At 42.2% G+C, this 24,889-nt stretch overlaps 2 protein-coding genes and 1 long non-coding RNA gene across 3 annotated transcripts in view; 2 read left to right on the forward strand and 1 right to left on the reverse strand.

The window, feature by feature from the left end:
- The window catches only part of Glipr1 (GLI pathogenesis related 1), a 27,120-nt gene extending 26,091 nt beyond the window's left edge, over positions 1-1,029 (forward strand). The window contains exons 5-6 of the mRNA XM_045152922.1: positions 631-657; positions 763-1,029. Of these exons, the coding sequence (XP_045008857.1) occupies positions 631-657; positions 763-917 (182 nt within the window). The 3' untranslated portion in view covers positions 918-1,029. The remainder of the gene's footprint in view (positions 1-630; positions 658-762) is intronic.
- LOC105943961 lies at positions 576-11,659 on the reverse strand. Its single transcript, XR_006637748.1, has 3 exons — positions 11,511-11,659; positions 6,347-6,403; positions 576-1,493 (listed from the first exon to the last, which is right to left on the reverse strand). It is a non-coding gene; the product is annotated as an uncharacterized LOC105943961 (long non-coding RNA).
- Positions 11,660-19,048: 7,389 nt separating this feature from the next.
- Positions 19,049-24,889, forward strand: part of LOC101599522 (GLIPR1-like protein 2) — a 40,604-nt gene continuing 34,763 nt past the window's right edge. The window contains exon 1 of the mRNA XM_004650528.2: positions 19,049-19,261. Within this exon, the coding sequence (XP_004650585.1) occupies positions 19,049-19,261 (213 nt within the window). The remainder of the gene's footprint in view (positions 19,262-24,889) is intronic.

Raw genomic sequence — 24,889 nt, forward strand, 5'->3', positions numbered from 1 at the left:
GAATGTCAAAGTTTAAATAAAGCTCAGGGCAGGACTTTTCATAAGCCAAATGTCCTGATGGTGACTTTAATAACATGCTGGAATGGACGGAGAGAGTGCAGTCTCAACAAAACTGTATCATTCTTATCAGTGAAGAACTTTTTGAATTTCAGGAGCATATTTTAGTAAATTGTTATCTTACTTCTGAAATTATATTTTCAAATCCTAGTGGCTTATCTTTAATTTTAACTATATTATTATATTATTATATTGTATTATCTGTAAGTTAAAAATATAAAATAATTTTCAATTTATACTTGTAGTTTATAAAATATATACAAGTGGTGGTGCACACCTTTTGATCCCAGCACTTGGGAGGCAGAGTTAGGAGGAGTACCGTGAGTTGGAGGCCAACCTAACACTACATAGTGAATTCCAGGTCAGCCTGAGCTAGAGTGAGACCCTGCCCAACACACCAAAAAAATTTCATACAGACTTAAAAATTCCAAATTACCACAGATATTAGCAAGTCTTGAGGATCTTTTGAAAATAACTACAATAAAACAAATTAAGCGTATAGCTACAATATGTATGTATTTTTATAAAATGAGCTTTACTTGTAAATAACTCTTTAAAATTCTGACTTTACAGTTAACCCACGACGAGACAATGTAACACGTATGTACAACAATCTTAATCTGTTTCATTAAGCATTATATGAATTGTTATTGCATTTATGTTAAGAAAGAATGTCTAAGAGGACACCATGTTTTTATTCCCTAGGTTACTACTCTGTTGTATATCCTGGATGGCCCATATATTCACGTAACAGATACACATCACTCATTCTCATTGTTAAATCAGTACTTCTATTGCTGTCTGTTATAATTACCCTGCTGGTAAAGGAGAAATATCCTAATTTAGTTCTTTTGGACTAATACAATAGGGAAAGGAACAATTTATACATATGTGGCTTTTTAATAAATGAAACTGGGGATATTTTTAATTTCTATTTTATTTCAGAAAAAGCATGTTGCAATAAAGCTTTAGTCAAAAGAACTGCTTGGCCTCCTAACTCTGTAAGTTAACCACCGACCCCCTTTATTTTCCACATTTCTGCAAACAAATATTGTTCATAAGCTTCCATAGCTGGACTTTCACTAAGTAACCTTGTCTCTATGCTTTAGTTTCCAAGTCTGTAAAATGAGTGAGCTACATACATCTAGAATGAGTGCTGCTCTACAAACCGAAGACACTCGGGAAAAGAGATGACCACTGTTACTGCTCACGTATAAGGCAACTCATGGCCAGCTTTCTCACAGCCCTCTACCAAAGGAAATATAAGTTTCACTTCAGGAAGGCTTCTCAGAGTTACTTTTTTCTCTTCTTTTTCTTCTCATCTGCTTCCATCTGCAGCTTCACTTCTTCAGTTGTAAGAGCTCCAAGTTTCTTTCCCTTTGCTTTCTTGACCTTCTCCTTGATGGCAGCCACATCGAGTTTACTCTCAGTAGAAGCTAGGAAAAATGTGAAAGAAAATACATGAACTCATTTAGACATGAGAATGCATCTGAAGCAAGAATTTCAGAGAGCTATTTTCAGCAATTAAAAGGTTACATTATAAAATATAAATCACCTGTGAAATGTTAAAAGTTTCTTCAAACCGAGGAAACAAATTACACATACTTTAAACACACAATAGTAAAAGTACACATGAAAACATGGTATTCAGTTATAGCAAAGCATTGTTTTTCCCTCAGATCTCACTTAAGTGACTAATAATAATTATTTGACAAGATTTTGGTAATTAGGATCATAACCTGAAAGCATTTGTTTATCTTAACACAGCCAAGCTATCTTATCAATACCAAAAATCTAAAAACACTGGCCATATTGGAACAAAAAAATACAACTTTTCTTTACCATTCAAAGTACACTAGGGTGGGCTGGAGAGATGGCTTAGCAGTTAAGGCGTTTGTCTGCAAAACCAATGGATCCTAGTTTGATTCTCCAGGACCCATCTAAGCCAGATGCACAAGGGGGCACATGCATCTGTAGTTTGTTTTTAGTGGCTGGAGGACCTGGCGCGCTCGCTCCCTCCCTCTCTCCCTCTTTCTGTCTCTCAAATAAATAAATAAAATATTTTTTAAAAGATAAAAACAGGGGGCTTCCAGCGGGGCCACCTGGGCGGGAGGCCTGCCGTCAGCCCTGCTATGCAGCAGTCTGCACGGCGTCCTGAAGTGCCGCGGAGACCCACAGCGACCTGCAACCTCGCCGACCCGCAGGCTGCAGGGTTCAAAGGAACAGCTGAAGTGCTTGTGCATTCCTGTTACAGAACTTTAATTTCATTGACAGCATTGTTTGGTGAGTTCCAGCTGCACACGGAAAACCAGGGGTGAGGTGGGTATGTGGTTGTCTTGGCATCATCTTTGACTGGCTGAATGATCTGGGATCAGGCATTTTACTTCTGACACTCTTCCTCATACAAATACTGGAGAGACTAAATAAATATATGAAAGTTCTTACAAGAGTGCCTGGTACCCAGGAGCTCAACAAAAACTGCTAATTGGTAATAGCCATTAAAGTGTTGTGTTATAGCATTGTAAACTCTCAAGTAATATATAACACTAGGGAACCGAGACTGTGAATGATAATATCAATACAGCTTATCTTTTTTTGTGTTTGTTTGTTTCTTGTCTTTCGAGGTAGGATCACCACACCATGCCAGGCAGCTTCTGGCTTTATTTATTTTTTTTTAAATTTGCAGAGAGAGTTATAGAAAAGAGAGACAAAGAATGGGCATGATATGGCCTCTAGCCACTGCAAACGAACTTCAGACACATATGCCCCTTGTGCATCTAGCTTATGGGGGTCCTGGGAATTGAACCTGGATCCTTTGTCTTCTCAGGCAAACGCCTTAACTGCTAAGCCATCTCTACAGCCCAGCTGTGGTAGTTTGATTCAGGTGTCCCCCATAAGCTTAGGTGTTCCAAATGCTAGATTCCCAGCTGATAAGAGATTTGAGAGCTGATGCCTCCTGGAGGCAGTGTATTTTGGGGGACCGGCTTATGGGTATTATAGCCAGTTTCCCTTTGCCAGTGTTTGGCTCATTCTCCTATTTCTATTGTCCACCTTATGTGGGCCAGGAGGTGATGTCCACCCTCTGCTCATGCCATCATTTTCCCCTGCCATCGTGGAGCTTCCCCTCGAGCCTGTAAGCCAAAATAAACCTCTTTTTTTCACAAGCTGCTCTTGGTTGGGTGATTTCTACCAGCAACATGAACCTGACTGCAATAGGAAAGTGGTACTGAGGAGTGGGATTGCTGCTACACACCTGACTTGTCTAGCTTTGGCCTTTTGGAGCTGATTTCCTTTTTTTTTTTTTAATGTATATATATTTTATTTGAGAGGAAGAAGATATATATAGAGAGAGATAGTGGGCACTCCAGACCTTGGAGCTGATTTTCAAGAGGAATGTGGAAGGATTTGAAACCTTGGCCATAAGGGATGCTTTGCAGTGCTATAAGTATAGCTTGATGGACTGTTCTGGTCAGAGTTGAAAGACCTAAGAAGTATGGACTGTGAGGTTTGGCTTACAGAGTGAGAAAGAACTTTGTCTGGACTGGGCTAGCAGTTTGTGTGAGAAGCTTGCTCTTATGCCTATGTCTTGAGTTGTGCAGGGTTGCTTCGCGTAAAAATGAACTGGTGTAAACACAGGGATATGGCACAGAAAGAAAAATCTTTGAATGAATTGTTTCCTGTTCAGCTGCACTTGAGAGATTACCACCTTTGAGACTGGGCTGACCTGCACTGGGGTAACAGGAAGAATACAGACTCTTTTGAAGGGGCCCGAGTGCTCAAGAAGTGTCCTGTTCTTCAAAGTCTGCTTTATTCCCCCCTGGATTAACAAATTGACGCCCTACCTAGTATTGTGGAGTATAAAAAATGCAGGAAAGAGAGGGTCATTGAGTTTGTAACATGGTCTTGTGTTTTGGAAATGGCCATGGGCAATGTGAAGCAGGTGTGCTGGTTGCCTGCATGGAGACCCCATGGGGCCATGAGGATAAACGTGGATTGCAGTGGAGACCCAGTGGAGATGCCATGACCATGAGATAGCTGCCAAGGAAAGCTGCCAGCCCCGGTGTTTTCCAGGACTGTGAGTAGCCTAGCTGAAGGGGCAGAATTGGAATGCCAGAGACTTGTTGCTGGTAAGAATTACTGGACTTGGAGATTTGTCACTGGCTAGAGTTGTTGGACTTGAAGTTACAGACTTCGATGTTTTCCCTGTTTAAATCTTGTGTTGGTTGAGTATTTCTTTGCTATGCCCAATGCCATCTTTAGCAGTGTGAATGCTATTTCTATGCCATTATGGGTTTTGGGGGGATTTTTTGTTATTATGGCTCAATTAAAAGATCTTGGACTATGAAAAAAAATAAAATAAAAACTGGAGAGGAAAAAAAAAATTTTTTTTAAGTACACTAGGGGGCTGGAGAGATGGCTTAGCAGTTAAGCGCTTGCCTGTGAAGCCTAAGAACCTTGGTTCAAGGCTCGGTTCCCCAGGACCCATGTTAGCCAGATGCACAAGGGGACGCATGCGTCTGGAATTCATTTGCAGTGGCTGGAGGCCCTGGCACGCCCATTCTCTCTCTATACATATCTGCTTCTTTCTCTGTCTGTCGCTCTCAAATAAATAAATAAATAAAAATAAACGAAAAAATTATAAAAAATAAAGTACACTAGGGCAGGGTGTGGTGGTGCATGCCTTCAATCCCAGCACTCGGGAGGCAGAGGAAGGACAACAGCCATGAGTTTGAGGCCACCCTGAGATTATACTGTGAATTCCAGGTCAGCCTGGACTAGAGTGAGAACCTACCTCAAAAATCAAGAGAGAAAAAAAGTACACTAGGGCTGAAGAGACAGCTTAGCACTTAAGGTGCTTGTCGGAGAAGTTGAAGGACCCAGGCTTGATTCTCCACTACCCATGTAAGTCAGATGCTCAAGTTAGCGCATGTGTCTGGATTATGTTGGCAGTGGCTTGAAGACCTGGTGTACCCATTCTCCTTTTCTCTATCTGCCTGCCCTCAAATAAATAAATGAATTATACATATGTAAATGTATGTGTGTGTGTGTAATATGATGTAAAATGGAATTTCAAAGGGGAAAGTGTCAGGGGGGAGGGAGGGAATTACCATGGGATTTTTTTTATAATCATGGAAAATGTTAATAAAAATTTAAAAATTTTAAAAAAAATGAAAGTGAGGGCTCAATTTCAAAGTAAGTCTTAATATAACCCAAACTATTCCAAGTTTTCTTTTATAAAAATAAGCAGAATATACCCAGGCATGGTGGAGCAAGGCAGGTATGGTGGCGCACACCTTTAATCCCAGCACTTGGGAGGCAGAGGTAGGACGATCACCAACTTTCAGGCCACCCTAAGCCTACATAGTGAATACAAGGTAAGCCTGGGCTAGAGTGAGACGCTACCTCAAAGAAATAAGCAGAATACTAAAAGATAACATCTTTCTATATAATCCATGGGCCAAACTGATAACATCTACAATAAGCTCTGAAGGCTATTTTCATTATATACAATAAATTTATTTTTAAAATTGCTTTATTTATATGAGAGAGGAAGGGAGGAAGACAACTAGGGAGGGAGGAAAGGACAGAATCGGAACACCAGGAACTCCAGCCACTGCAAAGGACCTTCAGACTTATGTGCCACTTTGTATGTCTGGCATTATGTGGATACTGCGGAATTGAACCCAGGCCATTAGGCTTTGCAGGCAAGCTCCTTAACTGCTGAGCCATCTCTCCAAGCCCAACACTCACTTTTTAGCCTCCTATGAAAGAGACATTTGTGCTGGAAGTTTGTAGTTGAATCTTGAAAGTGTAACCATGGTATAATGAGCTTGGTGAATACATGCTGAACCATTCACCTACATTTCAAGCACCAAATTTCTTTTATTTAAAAAAAAAATATTTTTTTATTTTACACTGGTGACATAAGTCCCAAGGACTAGAGTAGACCTGAGTGGGCTGAATTCTATCCCAGTATAACAAAATACATTTACTTTATCTTTCTGTATAACATATTCAATTTCAGGGCTGGAGAGATGGCTCAGTGGTTAAGGACTGGGATTCAATTCCCAAGTACCCATATTAACCCTGATGCAAAAAAGTGGTGCATGCATCTGGAGTTTGCAGTGGTTACAGCCCCTGGTGCGCCCATTGTCTGTCTGTCTCTCTCTCTCACTCTCCTTCTAAACAAATAAATAAATAATTTTTAAAACCACTCAACTGCAAAACAGGTTCTGAAGTTATAAGCAGTTTGACATCTTTGTTTTATTAATATACAATTATCACTTACTTTAATGTTGTAAATGGGATGAATATTCTTCATGGTATCTAGGACTACTTTTCAAACCTGAAATTTACAACACAAATGAAAATAGTCATTTATAAAGATCTCAGTAAGGGGTTGCACAGCTGGCTTAGTGGTTAACACACTTACCTGTGAAGCCCAAGGACCCTGGTTCCATTCCCCAGGACCCACGTAAAGCCAGATGCACAAGATGGCTCATGCATCTGGAGTTTATTTGCAGTGGCTGGATGCCCTGGTGTGCCAATTCTCTATCTGCTTCTTTCCCTCTCTTGCAAATAAATAAAATATTTTTAAAAGAATCTCAAGCCCAGAGAGAAGAGGAATAATGTATTGCACAACACCCTTGAATTAAGCAGTAATAATCATTTGAATATAACAATGCCTTCAATTGCTAAGGATCTTCTAGATCTTTCATAATAGCAGTTAATCTTTCTTGGAAACAACAGTTTTTCTATTACGGTGTATGGTGGTCTGAATCACCTATCCCCCTTAAACTCATGTGTTGGGAATACTCTGTTCCCAGTTAATGGCAATTTGAGAAGTGGAGCCTTGCTGGAAGTGGGTTGTTGGGGAGGGCTTAGGGGTGTTATAGCCATTTTCCCCTTGTTAGAGTTGGGGTCACTGCCCTGCTGCTATTAGCCACCTGATGTTGGCAAGGAAATGATGTCCAGCCTCTGCTCATGTCATGCTTTGCCCTGCCATCGTGGAGTGTTCCCTGGAGTTTGTAAGCCAAACAAAAGAAAAAGAAAAAGAAAAGAAAACCTTTCCTCCCATCAGCTGCTTCTGGTTGGGTGCTTTATTCCAACAATGCAAAGTAGCTAGAGCAGAATGCAAATATGATACACCCGTTACATAAAGCACATGAGAGCCAGTGACTCAGGAGTAAGAGGGCTAGATTCAAAGTCAAAAAATAAGGGCTCACAACCCAAGGATCGAGCTTCATGGTAGAGGGCTTGTTTGGCATGTGTGAGATCCTAGGCTCGATTCCCAGCTCTACGAATACCTGAATAAATAAATGCTGGAACTGGCACTTTAACTAATTTTACTGTTTCAGCTTTTTCATTTGTAAAATGCAATTAAAAACTATGTATCTCAGGTTGACTGTTAAGAATAAGATATGGGGGAGCTGAAGAAGTGGTTCAGCAGTTAAGGCACTTGCCTGAAAAGCCTAATGACCCGGGTTGGATTTTCCAGTACCCAGGCAAAGCCAGATGCACAATGTGGCGCATGCATCTGGAGCTCATTTGCAGTGATGGAGGCCCTGGTGTGCCCATTCTCTCTATCTGTCTCTCTTGTCTCTGCTTCCAAATAAATAAATATTTTAAAAAAGAAAGATATAAGGACTGGAGAGATGCCTCAGGGTTAAGGACCTGGCTTGCAAAGCCTCATGGGCTTTGTTTTATTGCCCATTAACCAAAGAAACCCAGATGTACAAAGTGACATGTGTCAGGACTTCATTTGCAACAGTACAAGTCCCTGGTACACCCATTCTCTCTCTTCCTTTCCTTGCAAATAAATAAACTAACTTAAATAAATAGTAAGATATGTTTAAGAAATATTGCCTTATTAAACATGGGCAACTGCCAGGCATGGTAGCACATGCTTTTAATCTAGCACTCAGTAGGCAGAGGGAGAATTGCTGTGAGTTTGAGGCCACTCTAAAACCAAATAGTAATTCCAGGTGGCGCTAGAGCAGGACTCTACTTTGAAAAACTAAAAAAATAAAAAGGTGGGGGTTTTTTATGAGAAAGAGGGCCAAGAAAATTACCACTAATGGGTTCGTAAGGAAGTAAAACTGCCAGTCAGACTAAAATAGCAACAGAATCATAGGCACTAACAGAAACAGTATCTGCTTCAGTGATGATTTCATAACATGTTAGAGAAAATGTTCATGAAAACACGAAAATTCAAACAAAAGAAAATACACACTAAAGGAAAAGTCTTTTGAATCTGACCTCTACTGGCTGTACCAAGTACTGCAAATTTTCATATCTGCTATACACTAAAATCTGAAATATTCTTTGAAACTTTATAGGGGGAAGCGATGATTAGACAGACCTAATTCAGAAATGGTGTCTCCATAGTCCTCAAATATTGGCTAAAATATGTCAGGCCCAAGGGTGATGACTCCATTAAGCTAACAACATATAAAATATGTGCTTATGAGAAACCAAAACAAATTGCAAAAATACAAACTAGGACTAGAGAGATGGCTCAACAGTTAAATTCCTTGCTTATAGAGTCTAACAACCTGGGCTTGATTCCCCAGTACCCACAATGTAAAGTCAGATGCACAAAGTGGCAAATTCATCTGGAGTTCCTTTACACAGACTGGAAACCCTGGCTTGCCCATTCTCTCTTTGTTTGAATACAAATACATAAATAAAAATACAAAACAACACATCATCCAACAAACAAATTACTATATAACCAAATTATCTGCTATATCATGAAAAGATTAGAAGTTCTCAGCTAATTTAGGCCACTAAAAGGTCCAATGGAGAGACACTATTTCCCTGAACCATAGTGTAACAGTTAAGTGTTCCAATGCCTTTATCAAAACAGTTGAAATTCAATACAATGAAAAATGAATGATACAGATATTCAAGTTTTTCCACTGACAAAACATACCTTCAATGTAGATGCTTTGGGACCAATAAGCCGCTGTCTTCTCTTTACAAACCTTTCCTTATTCCTTACTAAAGAGCCTATTTTAACACTGTCACAAGTAACATCATCCGGAAGAAGTTGTACTGCCTTAAAAAGAAATAACATGTACAAATGTGAAAATGCAATGAAGAGCAGGAGGCAGGGGGAGAAGGGGAGTTAGGGGGAGGGAAAGACACAGTGTTATAGGTTGTTTTCTATTGCTGCCAGCAAAGCAAATTCTCTATGAATTCTAGACTTACCTGTTCAAATGCAATACTCCCTGCTAACAGCTTTATTAGGTCTCTGGCTCTAATGATGATATATGGATCAAAAACCTTCTTTGTGGTACAAACAGTCATGCTGCCCTCAATCAAGTCCAAGAAGGAAAGGCCTAATCATTGGCTCATTTTAGATAATTATAGTCTATTCTAACAAAACTATTATTTTCCACATCTTTAAGCTATCTTTCAAATTCTATCAACTCCCTCCATGAAGATGAGCTAGTTAATACATAATCAATATTTGGCTAATTTATACTTCACAAAATATAAGAAGCTTTGCAATAGAAACCAAGAGTAAGAAGTGTTCCTAGTGTTTTTGATAATTTAAACTGGGGATTGATTCACATTAGTGGATTGAAACATCAGATTAGTGGCTATAATGAGACTAAAAACAAGTGTTACCTATGGTATGGGTAATTGTCATTTTTGCCTCCAAGCATGTGTTCATGCGCAGTAGGTTGTGGTGTGAAGATAGGTTTCTCACTGTTTAACTGGCCTGGCATTGGTTGTACACACTGGGGACAAAGGTCACTCAGCAAGCTTTGGGCTTATAGGTGGTTTTTATTTTTTGTGAATCTAACTGTACCTGAGATTCAGTTTTTTGTTGTTGTTGTTCCTTGAAAACTCAATAAATCAGCTTTATGTGGCCATGCTCTTTATTCTGCAACCATTTGAGATATTCTTCATATTCTGGCATAACTCAGAAAGCTTATATAATGCTTCCAAACCTAAATACACAGAGAAACCCCATATTACTAGCAGAAGACTTGCCCTAAGATGTTTGTAGTAGCAGACTATGGACACAACCCTAATGTCCACCAGTGGTAGAATGAATATAACATGTATGAATACACAAGGAAATACCATATAATAGTGAAAAAGGATAAAACCTCACTAAAGTATCTCTCTGATTGGATACCCAAAACAAAGTTAAGCCTTAAAAAGACAAAGAAGAATGCACACAATCCGCTTTCATTCCTCCAAGACTCAAAACGAGGGAAATTAAACCATTCTATTACATGAATAGTAAAAGCTGTAGAAAGATAATAAATTACTCAGCATGATTCACACTAGTTACTCTATGTACCAGGAATGATCTAACAAAATCTAACTATTAATATCTAATAGATCTTGGGCTGCAGAGATGGCTTAGCGGTTAAGCGCTTGCCTGTGAAGCCTAAGGACCCATGTTCAACGCTCGATTACCCAGGACCCATGTTAGCCAGGTGCTCAAAGGGGCGCACGCATCTGGAGTTCGTTTGCAGAAGCTGGAAGCCTGGCGTGCCCATTTTCTCTCTTTCTCTCTTTGCCTCCTCTCTGTTGCTCTCAAATAAATAAATAAATAATTTTTTAAAAAAAGATTTAATAGATCTAATATGATCTAACATGGCACACGGGGTGAAGTCTACTTAATAACCTGAGTGCCAAATCCTCAAATATTAGCTTTATCTTTGAACTGTTCCTAAAGTCCCTGCTGTACCTTACAGATTATTTTTAAACACAACAAAAAAATGTAGTATCTTCTCCATGTATCTAAAATACGAGTTTAAACTTGTTAGCACTTCCTGCACGACTCACTAGCCGGCCCTACCGGCTATTTCCCTAGGATCTCTTTACATCGTCATCATCATTACTTGGTTGTTGAGGTAGGGTCTCGCTCTAGCTCAGGCTAACCTGGCACTCACTCTCACTCCGCAGTCCTAGGCTAGCCTCGAACTCACATTCAGCATCCCAAGCGTTGGGATTACGGGCGTATGCTGCCAAACCCGGCTCTAGGGCTTCTCGGTCGTCCACCATGAAGGCGGGTACAATTCAAGAGAGCAACTCGGCCAGGAGCTGTGTCGTCTAATCGTCAACGATGATTCAAACCACACACACAGCCCCTCCGCACACTGCTCCGTCTGTCGGTCTCCTTCGCCATCGCGTTTACTACACAAGAAGTTACCCATCCCATGCATGCGACCCTGACCCCCACCCCGCCAACAACTGTCCTCGTCCGCGCGCTCAGGTCCCGGAGCGCGCCCGGAATGTCGCCAGGCCGGCCCTTGTCCCGGAGCCAGACCCGCAGCCTCGCGGGCCGGCATGCCGGTGCGGGCACGGCTCCCGCGCCCAGCGACACCGCCAGCACGCGCCGCGACACACGCACGGGCGGGCTGCCCGGCAGTAAACGCCTATCCAACGCCCACAAACTACACGCTTCGGTTCGCGCACAACCTCACCTCGGTTCTCGGGCTTAGACTTCTCATTGGGAAATTCACCTTTTCCAGCCGCCGGGACAGGAGCTCTCACCGAGGAGGACGCCATTTTCAAGCTGCTTCCGGTAGTACCGGAAGTGGACGGGTTCTTTAATCCACCGGCTAACGATTGCTGCCCTGAAAATGAGTTCCGCAGAATAGTCTCCGTGGGAGCTTATGCTGAAACTGCAATATTTACACCGGCAACAGCGCTTCTTCTATGTGACGAATGGGGAGCCCAAGATTTTCTTCCCAGCATGCGCTGGAACCACGAAGTCTGACGGCTAGGAGGAGTAGTTTACCAGTGTGGGGAATATTGATGGCTTTCTGATGACGTTTGTTTGTTTAAGAGAGAGAAAATGAGAAAGAGGCAGTGAGAAAGAGAGAGGGAGGGAGATAGAATGGGCTTGTTTGGGCCTCTAGCCACTGCAAACGCTGTCCAGAGGTATGTAGCAGTTTGTGCAGCCGGCTTATGTGCCGGGAATTGAACCTGCGTCCTTTGGCTTTTCAGGCAAGCAATTTAACCACTAAGCCATTTCTCCAGCCACGTGATGGCCTCTTAATTCAAACTGGAATGTTAATAAGACTTTGTCATAGAGTGAGTGTTTGGTACAGTCTTTGACTAACTACTCATGGACGTATAAAAAAGAGAATAGCCCTCCATGGCAAAAAGTAATAGTAGCCACCTTTAATACCAGCTGTGAGTTCTAGGCTAGCCTGGGACTACAGAGTGACTTCCAAATCATCCCAGGGCTAGAGTGAGAACTTACCTGGGGGTGGGGGGATGGGTGTTGGAAACATGACAGCAGCCTTTGTTCTATAACAATCAGGTATAGACAGGAAGGATGCTAAAGCAACTTATCACAGTGATGGTTGCATGTCCTGCTTATTGTTGCTCTACTCAGAATACCAAGAAATGCAACCAGCCTAGATGTCCATCAGCAGATGAATGAACACAATGTATGCATATGTACACAATGGAATTTGATTAAGCTGAAACCATGACATTTGCAAGGAAATAGATGAAATTGGAAATAAATCATGTGAAGTGAATTATGTTCACATAACAGATTCCACGATACAAATGCCACATTTCTCTCATATGTGGAATCGAGATTTAAATGTGTGTGTGTGAGAGAGCTAATGTGGAGATTAAACTAATTATATGTAATAAGGATTATCTTTGCCTAGTCTAAGCCTGGGGACAACAAAAAGCTATGAGTGGACTTTTGGTTAAGATGACTGCTTAGGTACCACACCAATGCAGCCTAGGGGGGTAAAAGACCCAAAAAACTCAGCAGAATACACACTTTTACTAAAAAGTGAGGTGTATAGGAAATTGAACCAGCAGTGGAGTAGAAGAGATCCAGAGCCTGTACAGGCCGGCAAAAGCAGCCTGGCAGGTCTGCCGACTACGGCAGCGGCAGCACACCAGAAAGCCGCCAGGCTTGGCTCTAGCCGCAGGAAAAGCCAGGTAAGGGGAGCTTCCACTCACAACTGAGCTCTCCACAACTCAAGAACCGTGAAGGGAGAGCAGCAGTGAGCAACGGAGGAGCAGAGCACAAGGTAGAAGAACATGTGGAACAGCTGTGGCTCCCTCCCCTCCCCTAGCACCTGTGCCCAGCTCCAGCAAACAGAGCAGCGGTCCCAGGACCTAGCCAAGCAAACTTGAGCCGATAATGGGACCCAAGCAGGAACAGAGTTGGGCAGCGGCATCAGCAGCTCCAGACCAGCAGCAGTGGCTCCAGCAGCTGCCCCAACCCACAGGACTTAGACCACACATAGAGCAAGGAGGGTTATGGCCTGCATGGAGATGGGTGAGAAAGAGAATGAGACCAAGCAAATGGTTGTCAAGGTCTCTCTTTATTGAGGAACAGAGGGTTTTTATAGAGTGAAAGAAGGGAGAGAAGTAAAAGTGCAAGAAGGCATTGTGAGGCCCTATTATAAGGGAACATCTGGTGGTTTTTCCCAGAACAGCTGCCGGGGTGGAAAGTCCCGGGACGCCTTACCCAATCATTGACCTGGGGCAAGGATGAAGGTATTTGGTATTTTTTCACAGTGGCAACTAACCCCATCATGCTCATCATGGGGGAGAGCTCCCAACATCTCCTCCTTTCTTCTTAAAAAAAAAACAAGGGGATTTTGATTAGGTTTTTCGTTTTCTGTTTAGCATCGCCAAGCTCTCTGTTTGGAAAGGGAAGGCCTCTGTCTTAGGCTATGTGGTGTGACTCCATTTCCAGTTCCATTGGTGAAGGCTCTGTCTTAGGCTATGTGGTGTGACCCTGTGTCCAGCACTGCAAACAGTTAAGTGTACCTTACCCTTGTCTATCTACACCGGAAATACAGAAGGCCAGGGGTGGTTACGATGCCCCTCAATGGGTCACTCTGTGAGCAATGGGTTTCTGGTTAATAGCACCGCAATAATCCCATCATTGAGACACTTCACAGCATATGGTATTACTCTGGTCTATGGCACCACAATAATCCCGTCATGGAGTTACCTTGCAGCATTTTAATGGCGAGGCTGTTGACACAAACGAAAGCCCCAAAAGCTGGGAGTCCCTTATTTCCACCACTGACGAAGCCAAGGGGGTCTCCACCCAGGGGAGGGGAGGGTGAACTTGAGGGCAGTGCCAGGCTGTGTATCATGATAAATGTCCTCATATGCACAAGTGGGGCTATCTTCTCCTGAGGTCTGCAGTTGATGATAGTGGACCTGTAAGGATGTTGCAGAGGTTACCTGTTGTTTAACAAATTGAGTTAAACGGTTAAAGGCCCATGGTCCAAAAGAAATTAATAGGAGGAGACCTACAAGTGGTCCAAGAATGCTAGGTAATAGGGTATAAAGCCAGGGGGAGGTAGAGAACCAATTTTGTTACCAAGACTCCTGTTGTTCACGTTTTTTTTTTTTTTGTTTTTCTTTCCTCTAAGTTGGTTTTAATCCTTTCAATACTATCCTGAACTAGACCTGTTTTGTCTGCGTAAAAGCAGCATTCCTCTTTTAAGGCTGCGCATAATCCCCCCTCCTTTAAAAAGAGGAGGTCTAGGCCACGTCTATTTTGAAGAACAACCTCTGACAATGAGACTACTGATTCTTTAAGTGCTTCTAGGCCATTCTGTAATTCTTTAATATTCCGATCTATGGCTATACTTAATTGATTGAAATGATTTTCTGAAGTAATGAAAGAGGCAATGCCTGTGCCAGCTCCAGTGGCTGCCAGCCCAAGGATAACTGAAAGTGTAATAGCAGTAAGAGGTTCTCTCTTAGGGCGGGAAAAGGCAGAACCATGTTCCCGAAAGGGGAGAAGGTCCTCTGGTTGATGAATAGTAAGTTTAGGCAAAAGAAAGACAAGGACACAGTATTCTTGGTTTTGTAATAAAAGGGAGGTCACTGCATAAGTGGTGAGGCCAGAGGAGCAGGCCCAATAAGTGGTATTAGGGGCAGCAATATACAAAGAGGAAGAATTGGTGACAATAGTTTGATTACAAAGCTTAACAATTTGTTGGGGAAGGTGAATGTAAGGACCCCTCAGGCAGAGGCCAAGGCATGAAACGCTTTCAATTGTAAGGCGTGTCTCCACAGGAGACCAGTGAACGGCTTCTGTGTGGTTGGTAAAGAGAGGGGAAGAGAGGGTGGCCACCCCCTCATAAAAGGGAGGCTGGGGTGAATAGCACACCCAGCATTCCTCATAATTATCTGTGGACATGTTAGTGGAGCGAAGGGCAGTAACTGAGGCATTAACCAATTGTAAGACCAGATCAGCAGAACTAGAACATTTGGGGGGTAGTGTAAGTTGAATCTGGGTTGGTAGAGAAAGGTTGCCATTAGGTGTAACAGCCCGAGGAGGGGAGGGAACTTGTTGTTTTTTAAGGATGATGTTGGGGCCAAGGGGCACACCTTGGGGATTGGGTAAGGTTTTAGTTAACTTTATTTTAAAAGTTAACCCAAAATCTTTCCCCTCCTTATACCATCTAAGACCCCATTCATAGCCTTGAAGAGCGGTGATCCAGGAAGCCTCTTTTCCTTTGGCAGTGAAGGAGATTTTTAAGGGGTTACACAAACCCTTTCGTTGTGACTCTGAAGCACAGTGGGTATTTAAGGGTTTGGGGTCTGTGTTTGAGTAGACCTGTTTTCTGGGATGTGTAGGATGGAGTGTTATGTAATCTCAGCTAGATGAGGGCTTCCAATAAGTATCCCCAGCTGTTTCACAGCCCCATTTGGCACAAAAGAAATCTGACTGATAACCACAGGAGCGGGCTGTTTCTCTCTTCCTGTGATCCCCAGGGCAAATACAGAAGCCATAGGAGGAGAGTGCTAAGGTAGCCCTATGGAGAGAATTACTACATCCGCCCTCTGTAAGGGAATCAGTTAACTCAGGGGCCTGTTGCTGAGGCCAAAAGAGATCTGGGGTGCCCCAATCTGGGTCCCCTCCAAGGGCTAGCTGGCAAAGATCAACATAAAGGTCTGGCCAATTTGGGTTTAACCCCACATAACTTGTGGAGTTAACTGTATCTCCGGCTCCATTTATTATGGACCAAGTATAGTTAAACAGTTGATGGTTGGAAGTTGTCAGTGCCATGTGCCGGAACATCAGGAATATCAGGAAGGGCAGAGGAATCATTATCTGAAAGACAAAAAGGAGCATCGTTCTCAGGACTAGTCCTGGAAGGGTTATATAATTTTATTAGTCGGTCTGGCAACCACCTGGCATTTTGTACCTCCGTATCATAGACGCAGGCATGGCCTTTGCCCCAAATAAGTACAGGGAGAGGCCCTTGCCACTGATGGGTGAGGGGATCCTTCCAAAGGACCCGTTGGTAATTTTTGGATGTTTGTGGATGCCAGAGGTGATCAGTGGCTGATTGTCCGCGAACATCTAGAGTCAGAAAATTTAGGACAAACAGGGTGTGATTGAGAGTATTTTTGTGATTACCCAATTTTGGAAATAAGACCTCAGGGCTATCTTTAAGTTTAAATAACATGTTTTTGAGGGTTTGATGAGCTCGTTCTACAATTCCTTGTCCCTGAGGGTTATAAGGGATGCCAGCGATATGTTTTATTTGTAATTGGGTGCAAAATTGTTTGAATCGCTGGCTAGTATAACCTGGCCCATTGTCTGTTTTAATGACCTTGGGTTGCCTAATGGCAGTAAAGCACTAAAGTACATGATTAATTACATGCTTGGTGGCTTCACCTACTTGAGCTGTCGCAAAGAGAAACCCACTGAAGGTATCTATAGTAACATGAACAAATTTTGATTTTCCAAAAAAGGGAATATGAGTAATATCCATTTGTCAAAGCTCCCCAGGGATTAAACCTCGTGGGTTGACACCTAGGTGAGGTTCGGGGAGAAGGGTGAGACAGTTTTTACAACCCTTGACAATTTGCCTGGCCTGTTCCCTGGAGATCTTGTATCTAAGGCAGAGAGTCTGAGCATTGAGATGATGTAATCAGTGTGCCTGTAGCACGATTGAAAAAGGGTCAATGTCTAAGCCTAAGGCCACTACCTGGGTGGCTCTATCCACCAGATCATTGCCCTCAGGCAAAGGACCAGGGAGCCCAGAGTGAGCATGAATATGTCCAACAAAAAAGGAGTATTTCATGTAAGAATCAATTGCTGTAGTTTTGAAAAAAGGGGGGAAGTGTTGGTAGAGGGGTGAATATAAGGCACAGTCTCAAGTAATGGCACAGACAGGGCTACATAGGAGCTATCCATATAAAGATTAAAGGGGAGATTAGGTAAGAGAGAGAATATTTTGATAATCGTGCTAAGTTCCACAAGTTGGGCAGAAGTGAGGTGTGTCTGGAATCAGGAAACTTGTCCATTAATACTATAGGCTGCCATGCCAGAAGAGGAGCCATCTGTGAATACTAAGGTAGCTCCTACAACAGGTTGATTTTTGGTTATCTTGGGGGAGGTTACAGGTGTTTTATATAGGAATTGAATCAGTCTATCCGCGGGAAAGTGATTATCTATTTGGCTCTGAAAGGAGACACAGTTTACAGCCCATTCATCAGAGGTTTGAAGGAGCCATTGAATTTGAATAACACTATAGGGAACAGCTATTTTATCGGGATCTCTACCAAAGAGTTTAAGGGAACTTTCTCTACCAAAGCCTCCGAATATCTGCCACCAGGACAGGGTCTGCCTAATCCAAGTTGGCCTAGAATTTTCTGTATAGTACAGGCTTACCTGTGCTCAAAACTTCTGGTATCTCTCTCCTGAGTATCATGATGCATCACCACCACCACACACTGCTTTACTAGCGGATATTCATAATGGAGAAGGCTGCATGCATATGAGCACATTAAAATATCTGTGCCAAAAAAATAACTGTACCTTGTCAATTTTGCTGTGAGCCTAAAATTTGCTACTTACAGCTTATTGTTTCTATTAAGTAGAAACTTCGTATGGACACATCATATGTTGGTACAATCATCTCATTTCTCCCCGGCCCCACTCCACTGAGAGCCCTCTTTAGTGGGATTGCTGGTGTTCACCATGTAGTTTTAGGTTGTGAGTTGTGAGAGCAGCAGTCTAACGTTGTGGGGAGGGCTTTGTCTCTGGATATTCCTTTCCACCCCGTGGCTCTTACATTCTTTCCACCCCCTTGTTCAACAAACGTCCTGAGCCTGGTGGGTGTGTTTTAATTTTACGTTAGTGTTGAGTTCTCAGCAGCTCCTGGATTTCTGCATTGGTGCATTCTGAGTGTCCTCAGTGTCTGTCTGTATCACCCTCACCCAGGTTATCAGGCTTGCCATGGAAGTGGCATACTTGCTCATGTCACCTGTTCTTCTGTGTTTTCACCTGGGCCCTAACTGCCGTGTAAGGGGTGGTTAATCTCCTGTTTACATATAGCAGTGTCCCCTGGTTGGTCATGATATTGTTGGCCATTTCCCCCCAACAGCTCATATAGCAATTTTCAACACTATGAGGGCCAACCATCTGGAACTGGCTTCCTTTAAAATTCTGCCAGATCTCTGGATGTTCTGCATTTGTAGCATGTGGTGTCTTCAGTAGTAGGGTCTTACCTACATGGAAAAAATCAGAAACAAAAAATAAAAAATGAATGTGAGATAAAAATATCTAAGAAGAAGTATGTCTTTATGAAGAGAATATTTTGTTTATAATGGAAAAAAAAAGTGCACACCACCACTGGATTCCCAAATCAACAGATAAAAAGAAAAAAGTAACTAGACTTTTACCAGGAAGAATGAGGACTTCTTGCATCATTACAATGCTCCTCAGGCATTACGGTACACTCAATGGCTGGTTAAGTCATTATGAGAAATCAGCTGTAGATGGTAACATTCACCTAGTGAAGGCTATTCGGTCCCGGATAGGACCTTTATCCTGAGCCTTGTCGAGTTTGCAGTGCTGACAGAGCCTCGCCCTTCCCTCCCGCCATCCTGCTCTCTACTCACTTCCGGTTTCTGAAGTGGGCCCCACCCTGCCCTGTAGATTGGCAGGCGCCAGGGGTGGGTAGGCGCATGCGCACCTGCCCGTACCCGTCCCTGGACTATGGCGGCCACTCGGCCCTTGGCCCAGTGCGTGTCCCTGGCGCTGAGGGGCGTGTTGAAGGTGTGTGAGCTGTGGCTACTACTGGTGGGTCCCGGTTTGAACTCGAAGTCTTTGCCACACGAAGAGGACACAAATTTTATCAACCAGTACGTGAATCTCCATAACGATCTCCGCGCCACCGTGTTTCCGAAAGCCAAGAACCTGCGCTTCATGGTGAGGCCCAGAGGCGCTTCCCAGGCGTGCATCATGCCTTCCCACGGGAAGTTTGCACCTCTGGAAACCCAGAGAACCACACTTCCGATTGTGTTTTTCAATACATAGACGACCTCTGTCACTCCCATGCACCATTACGAGCATGGCTTTGCATAGGGCAGGTCAAAGGTGGATCTATGTCACTAGCCAAGGTACAAAGTGAAGTGTAAGAGGAGCAACCTAAGGAAAGGCTTTCAAAAAAATTAAAACTCAGAGACTGACATGGTAGCACACATCTTTAATCCCAGCACTTGGGAGGCAGAAGGAGAAGGATGCCCAGTGAGTTTGGTGCCAAAGACTACATAGTGAGACTACATACTAAATTGCAGGTCAGCCTGGGCTAGAGTGAGACCCTACCTCATTTAAAGTAAAAAACAAAACAAAGTAAATAAATAAAAATCATTGCAACATTATCAATGCATAAAATACCAAACTTTTGAGCAAAGAGAGATTTCCTGGGACCTGAATTAGAAAGAAATGAGGCACGTGGTATCTGCAAGTGTAAGGTCACATTGTATTTAATGCAAAAATTGACATTTTCTGGATGTTTCCACATTAATCACAACTTTAAAACTATTAATTTTTTTGTGTGATCTCCTTGTTAGGTCGTGGTTAGATATTGATAAGATTAGAAGATATTAGGGCTGGGTCTGTCCCTCATCATCAGTAGCTTGTAAAATCAAGGTCTGCAGGATTGTAATTACTGCTCAAATGAATGGAACCTAGATAATGTCTCTGCCAGTGAGAGATATGACATCCTGAATTTCCCAGGTAATGAACTGGTAACTAACCCTGATTCCAGGAGAGGCTGTATGATAAGGAACAAAGACATAACATTACCACTTCCTGTAACTGTCTGTTCAAATGTGTTTGTCGAAGATCCGGATAAGAAAATGCTCCTCAGCAAAACTATGTGTTTTGGAAGCTTTAGAAGTAATACAGGGAGTCTGGAGAGATAGCTTAGTAGTTAAAGGGCTTGCCAGCAAAGCCTAGGGACCCAGGTTCAGTTCCCCATTACCCATGTAAACCAGATGCTCAAGGTGGCTTGTGAAGTTCCTTTGCAGTAGCTAGAGGCCCTGGTGCACCCATTCTCCCCACCCACCGCCCACTCCATCTGTCTCTTTCTCTGCCTTTTAAATAAATAAAAAGAATATTTAAAAACAAATAATTCAAGCCGGGTGTGGTGGCGCATACCTTTAATCCCAGCACTTGGGAGGCAGAGGTAGGAGGATCGCTGTGAGTTCAAGGCCACCCTGAGATGACAGAGTGCATTCCAGGTCAGCCTGGACTAGTGTGAGACCCTACCTCGAAGAAAAAAAAAAAAGCCAGAAAGAATTCAAAGCCTGCTTACTAAGTAAGTTGACAGACACAGCAGTCCCCATGTCCATTGTTCACTCTCACTTACTGAGTGCAAGCTATCCTCTACTGTTCCATAAACCGTTTCTCTTCTACTCTACACTGTATAGAGACTCGAAGTTCTTCCCATGGAGATCACAAAGAATGAGATCCCTCCAATCTCTTCACCCCACTACAGACCAAGATGTATTTTTCTTTCATAATGTTCTTGCTAACCCTCACCCTGAAATTTTTTTCTATTTCCATTCAATATCCCATCTGTTTCCTTGTTGCTATAGAGATTTTATATTGTCATTAAACTGACTACAAAATCCAAGTAAATATGGCACCCCTTATTAGGCAATAATTATAAATGATACAGCAAAGGCTACATCCCTGGAGATACATACATATATCCTTTCAAGATTAATTCCTTAGCAAAAATTTCAGAAGTGGTATTGAGAAAGGGATGAGTTTGAAAAAGAAATTGAAATGAAATAATTACTGTTTTAAAGGACTGAAGAATTTAAAAAGTGTCCTTACTACATCCTCATTGGCTTGGGTACCTTCAATCATTTGCTGAATTAATAAATTGTAAAGTGCTATTTTGCTTTTTTTGTTAATTTAAATAATGCAACATTAGACATTAATTTGTTTCTTCATCTTTTATAGCTTGCATATTTCCTCCTTACATTTCTAAGTCCTATTTGTTGAAGAAAATTATTGCAGTTACCTTCTTGTTGCTGGCAAAAAGCACCCAACCAGAAGCAACTCATGAGAGGAAAGTTGTTTACTTTGGCTTATAGTTTGGAGGGGAAGCATAAAGGACAGGGAAAGATGACATGAGCAGAGAGGCTGGGCATTACCTCCTTGCCAACATGACGTAGAAAACAGTTAACAGGAAAGTGAGCCAAATAACTAGCAAACAGTGGGTTAATAAGCCTTTAAGCCCACCCCCAGTGACTCATCTCCTCTAGCAAGGCTGCACCTCCTAAATTGCCATCACCTAATTCAAACCACAATAGCTTTATTCCAGCCAACATTTTCTTTTTTTTGAGGTAGTGTCTCACTCTAGCCCAGGCTGACCTGGAGTTCACTATATAGTCTCAGGATGGCCTCAAACTTATGGCGATCCTCCTACCTCTGCCTCCCAAGTGCTGGGATTAAAGGCATGTGCCACCACACCTGGACCAGCCAACTTTTAATCTTTTTCAGTCATAGAATACAGAGACATTTTGAAGTTTTAAGCTTTTTGATTGACATTTTATATGAATTTATAATGTATTTTTATAATAATCTACCATTACCATCTCTTGTCCTCTTGTGGTTGTTTGAAAATACAGCACTATAGACTGAGATGTTTTTGATTAACTTGAATCTCTAGCAGCCTACATGAGGGAAGCTTCACGAGGGGCAGATGTTAAGAGTCCAGCACTAAGCCCCAAGGTGGGTTTGAGGGACAGATCTTGAGACCCACCCTAAGACAAGTGGAAATAGTTTGGTTGTTAGTATTGGTTGATGTGTGTGTCTCTCTCTACCCCTCTTTCCTTCCCCCTCCTGCTCTCTCTGTCTCTCTCGCCTGTCATGCATGCTGACATGGTGCTTTTTCTACCCTGATGGTGTTTTCTGGATTCTGTAAGCCTGAAATAAACCCTTTCCTCCATAAGCTGCTCTGGATGAATGTTGGTCCTAGAAACAGCTGACTGAAACACCTCCCCTTATTTTTTCTTTTCATTGCCATTGTGATAGAATTATTCACTTAATTTTCTGTTGATATTGTTGATACATAAAAATGTATCTATTTTTGTATAATGATTCTGTAGCATGCTGTTTTACTGAATTCATTATAGTTTCTGAATTTAATTTTCTTGTGATTAAAACATATCCATTAATAATCCTTTAATTATAATGTAAATAATAAATTCCCTATTTTGGCATCTAATATAACATTTATTTCAAACACTTAAATAATGTCTTTTTTTTTTTACTTCCCTCAATATTGTCTTCTGACTTCCCTTATTGCTTTTGACATTTCTTCTGTTAGTTGATCAGATACCCCAAAATATGAACCCTCAATCAATAACATTATTGAAAACTTGCCACAAATGAAAATTTGGTCCTACTTATTGAGAAATCATGGTTCAGTACCCAGTGAGCTATATTTTAATAGGTCCTGCAGATGATTCTGAAATATAGTGGTGTTTGAGGTCCTTTGGTGCTATTTTTACTCTTTTAAAGACAGCTGTTCTTTCTTCAACTCTTTTAACCATTTTCCCTTGGCTGTTTTATAATTTTAATGTAGTGGTTCCAAGTATTTATTTATTTTCACTTATTCTGTTCTGGACTTGTTCCTCTAGAATCTGTGTTTATGTCTATCATTAAGACTAAAATTGGCTATTAATGAGCCTGGGTCCTTTGTCTTTGCTGGCAAGTGCCAAGCCCGCTAAGCAATCTCTCCAGCCCCAGCTAGCTCATTTTCAACCTTCTGGACATTCTGTTTTTTATCTTATTTGCTATTTTCCTCCAGTGTCATGTTCTTACTATTTTTATTTCTACACTAATTTCTTTGATAGTTTTAAACATAATTTATATTTTTATGAAATACTTTAGCTTTACCTGAGTACTGTCTTTCATTTAAGCCTAGCTGTGAATTTAAAAATCTTATCATATGTACATTAAACAAATATGAAGTTACTGTTCAACTATCGTTTAACTTAGGAAACTGAAGCAATTTCTGAGATTCGACCTAAAAATTGTATTTATCATTTTCAGTATTTGCTATTGTGGTGGTTTGATTCAGGTGTCCCCCATACACTTAGGTGTTCTGAATGCTAGGTTCCCAGCTGATGGAGATTTGGGAATTAATGCCTCCTGGAGGAAGTGTATTGTTGGGGGCTGGCTTATGGGTATTAAAGCCAGTTTCCCCTTGCCAGTGTTTGGCACACCCTCCTGTTTCTGTGGTCCACCTTACGTTGGCCAGGGGTTGATGTCCACCCTCTGCTCATGCCATCGTTTTCCCCTGTCATCATGGAGCTTCCCCTCAAGCCTGTAAGCCAAAATAAATCTCTTTTTCCCAGAAGCTGCTCTTGGTTGGGTGATTTCTACCAGCATTGCGAACCGGACTGCAACAGTAAAGTGGTACCAAGGAGTGGGATTGCTGCTAGACACCTGACTGTGTGACTTTGGCCTTTTGAAGCTGATTTTCAAGTGGAATGTGGAAGGAGTTGAAACCTTGGCCTAAGACATGCCTTGCAGCAAGAACTATGGACTGTGAGGTTTGGCTTATGAGGGTGAGAAAGAGTTTGTATGAGAAGCTTATTCTTATGCCCATGTCCTGAGAAGTTGTGCAGGGTTGCTTTGCGTAGAAATGAACTGATGTGAGCAGAGGGATATGGCACAGAAAGAAAAATCTTTGGGTGAACTGCTGCCCGTTCAGCTGCAATTCAGAGATTACAACTTTTGAGACTGGGCTAGCTGACCTGTGCTGGGGCAACAAGAAGAATGTAGACTCTTGAAGGGGCCTGGGTGCTCATTGAGTGTCCTGTTTGTTAAAGTCTGCTTTGTTCCCCCCCTGGATTAACAAATTGGCACCCTACCCGGTATCGTGGAGTATAAGAAATGCTGGAAAGAGGGTCATTGAGTTTGCAACACGGTCTTGTGTTTGGGAAATGGCCATGGGCAGTGTGAAGCAGGTTTGCTGGTTGCCTGCATAGAGACCCCATGGGGCCATGAGGATGAACCGTGGATTGCAGTAGAGACCCAGTGGAGATGCTGGGACCATGAGATGGCTGCTGAGGAGCTGCCGGCCCGATGAAGTTTCCCAGGACTGTGAGTAGCCTAGCTGGAGGGGCAGAATTGGAATGCCAGAGACTTGTTGCTGGTTAGAATTATTGGACTTGAAGATTTGTCACTGGGCTAGAGTTGCTGGACTCAAAGCTACAGAGTTTGATGTTTGCCCTGGTTGTTTTAAATCTTGTATTGGTTGAATGTTTCTTTGCTATGCCCAATGCCATCTTTTGCAGTGTGAATATTTATTCTGTGCCATTATGGGTTTTTTGAGGTTATTTTTTGGTATTATGGCTCAGTTAAAAAATCTTGGACTATGGGGATGTATGAATGTCATTGGGATTGATTAAAAACTATGGGGACTTTTCAAATGAGATGAATGCATTGTATTTTACATCATGTATGATTATCAGTTAATGGGGGCCAGGGGCTGAATGTGGTGGTTTGATTCAGGTGTCCCCCATATAC

Source organism: Jaculus jaculus, chromosome 6, assembly GCF_020740685.1.
Source record: "Jaculus jaculus isolate mJacJac1 chromosome 6, mJacJac1.mat.Y.cur, whole genome shotgun sequence".
NCBI lineage: Eukaryota > Metazoa > Chordata > Mammalia > Rodentia > Dipodidae > Jaculus > Jaculus jaculus.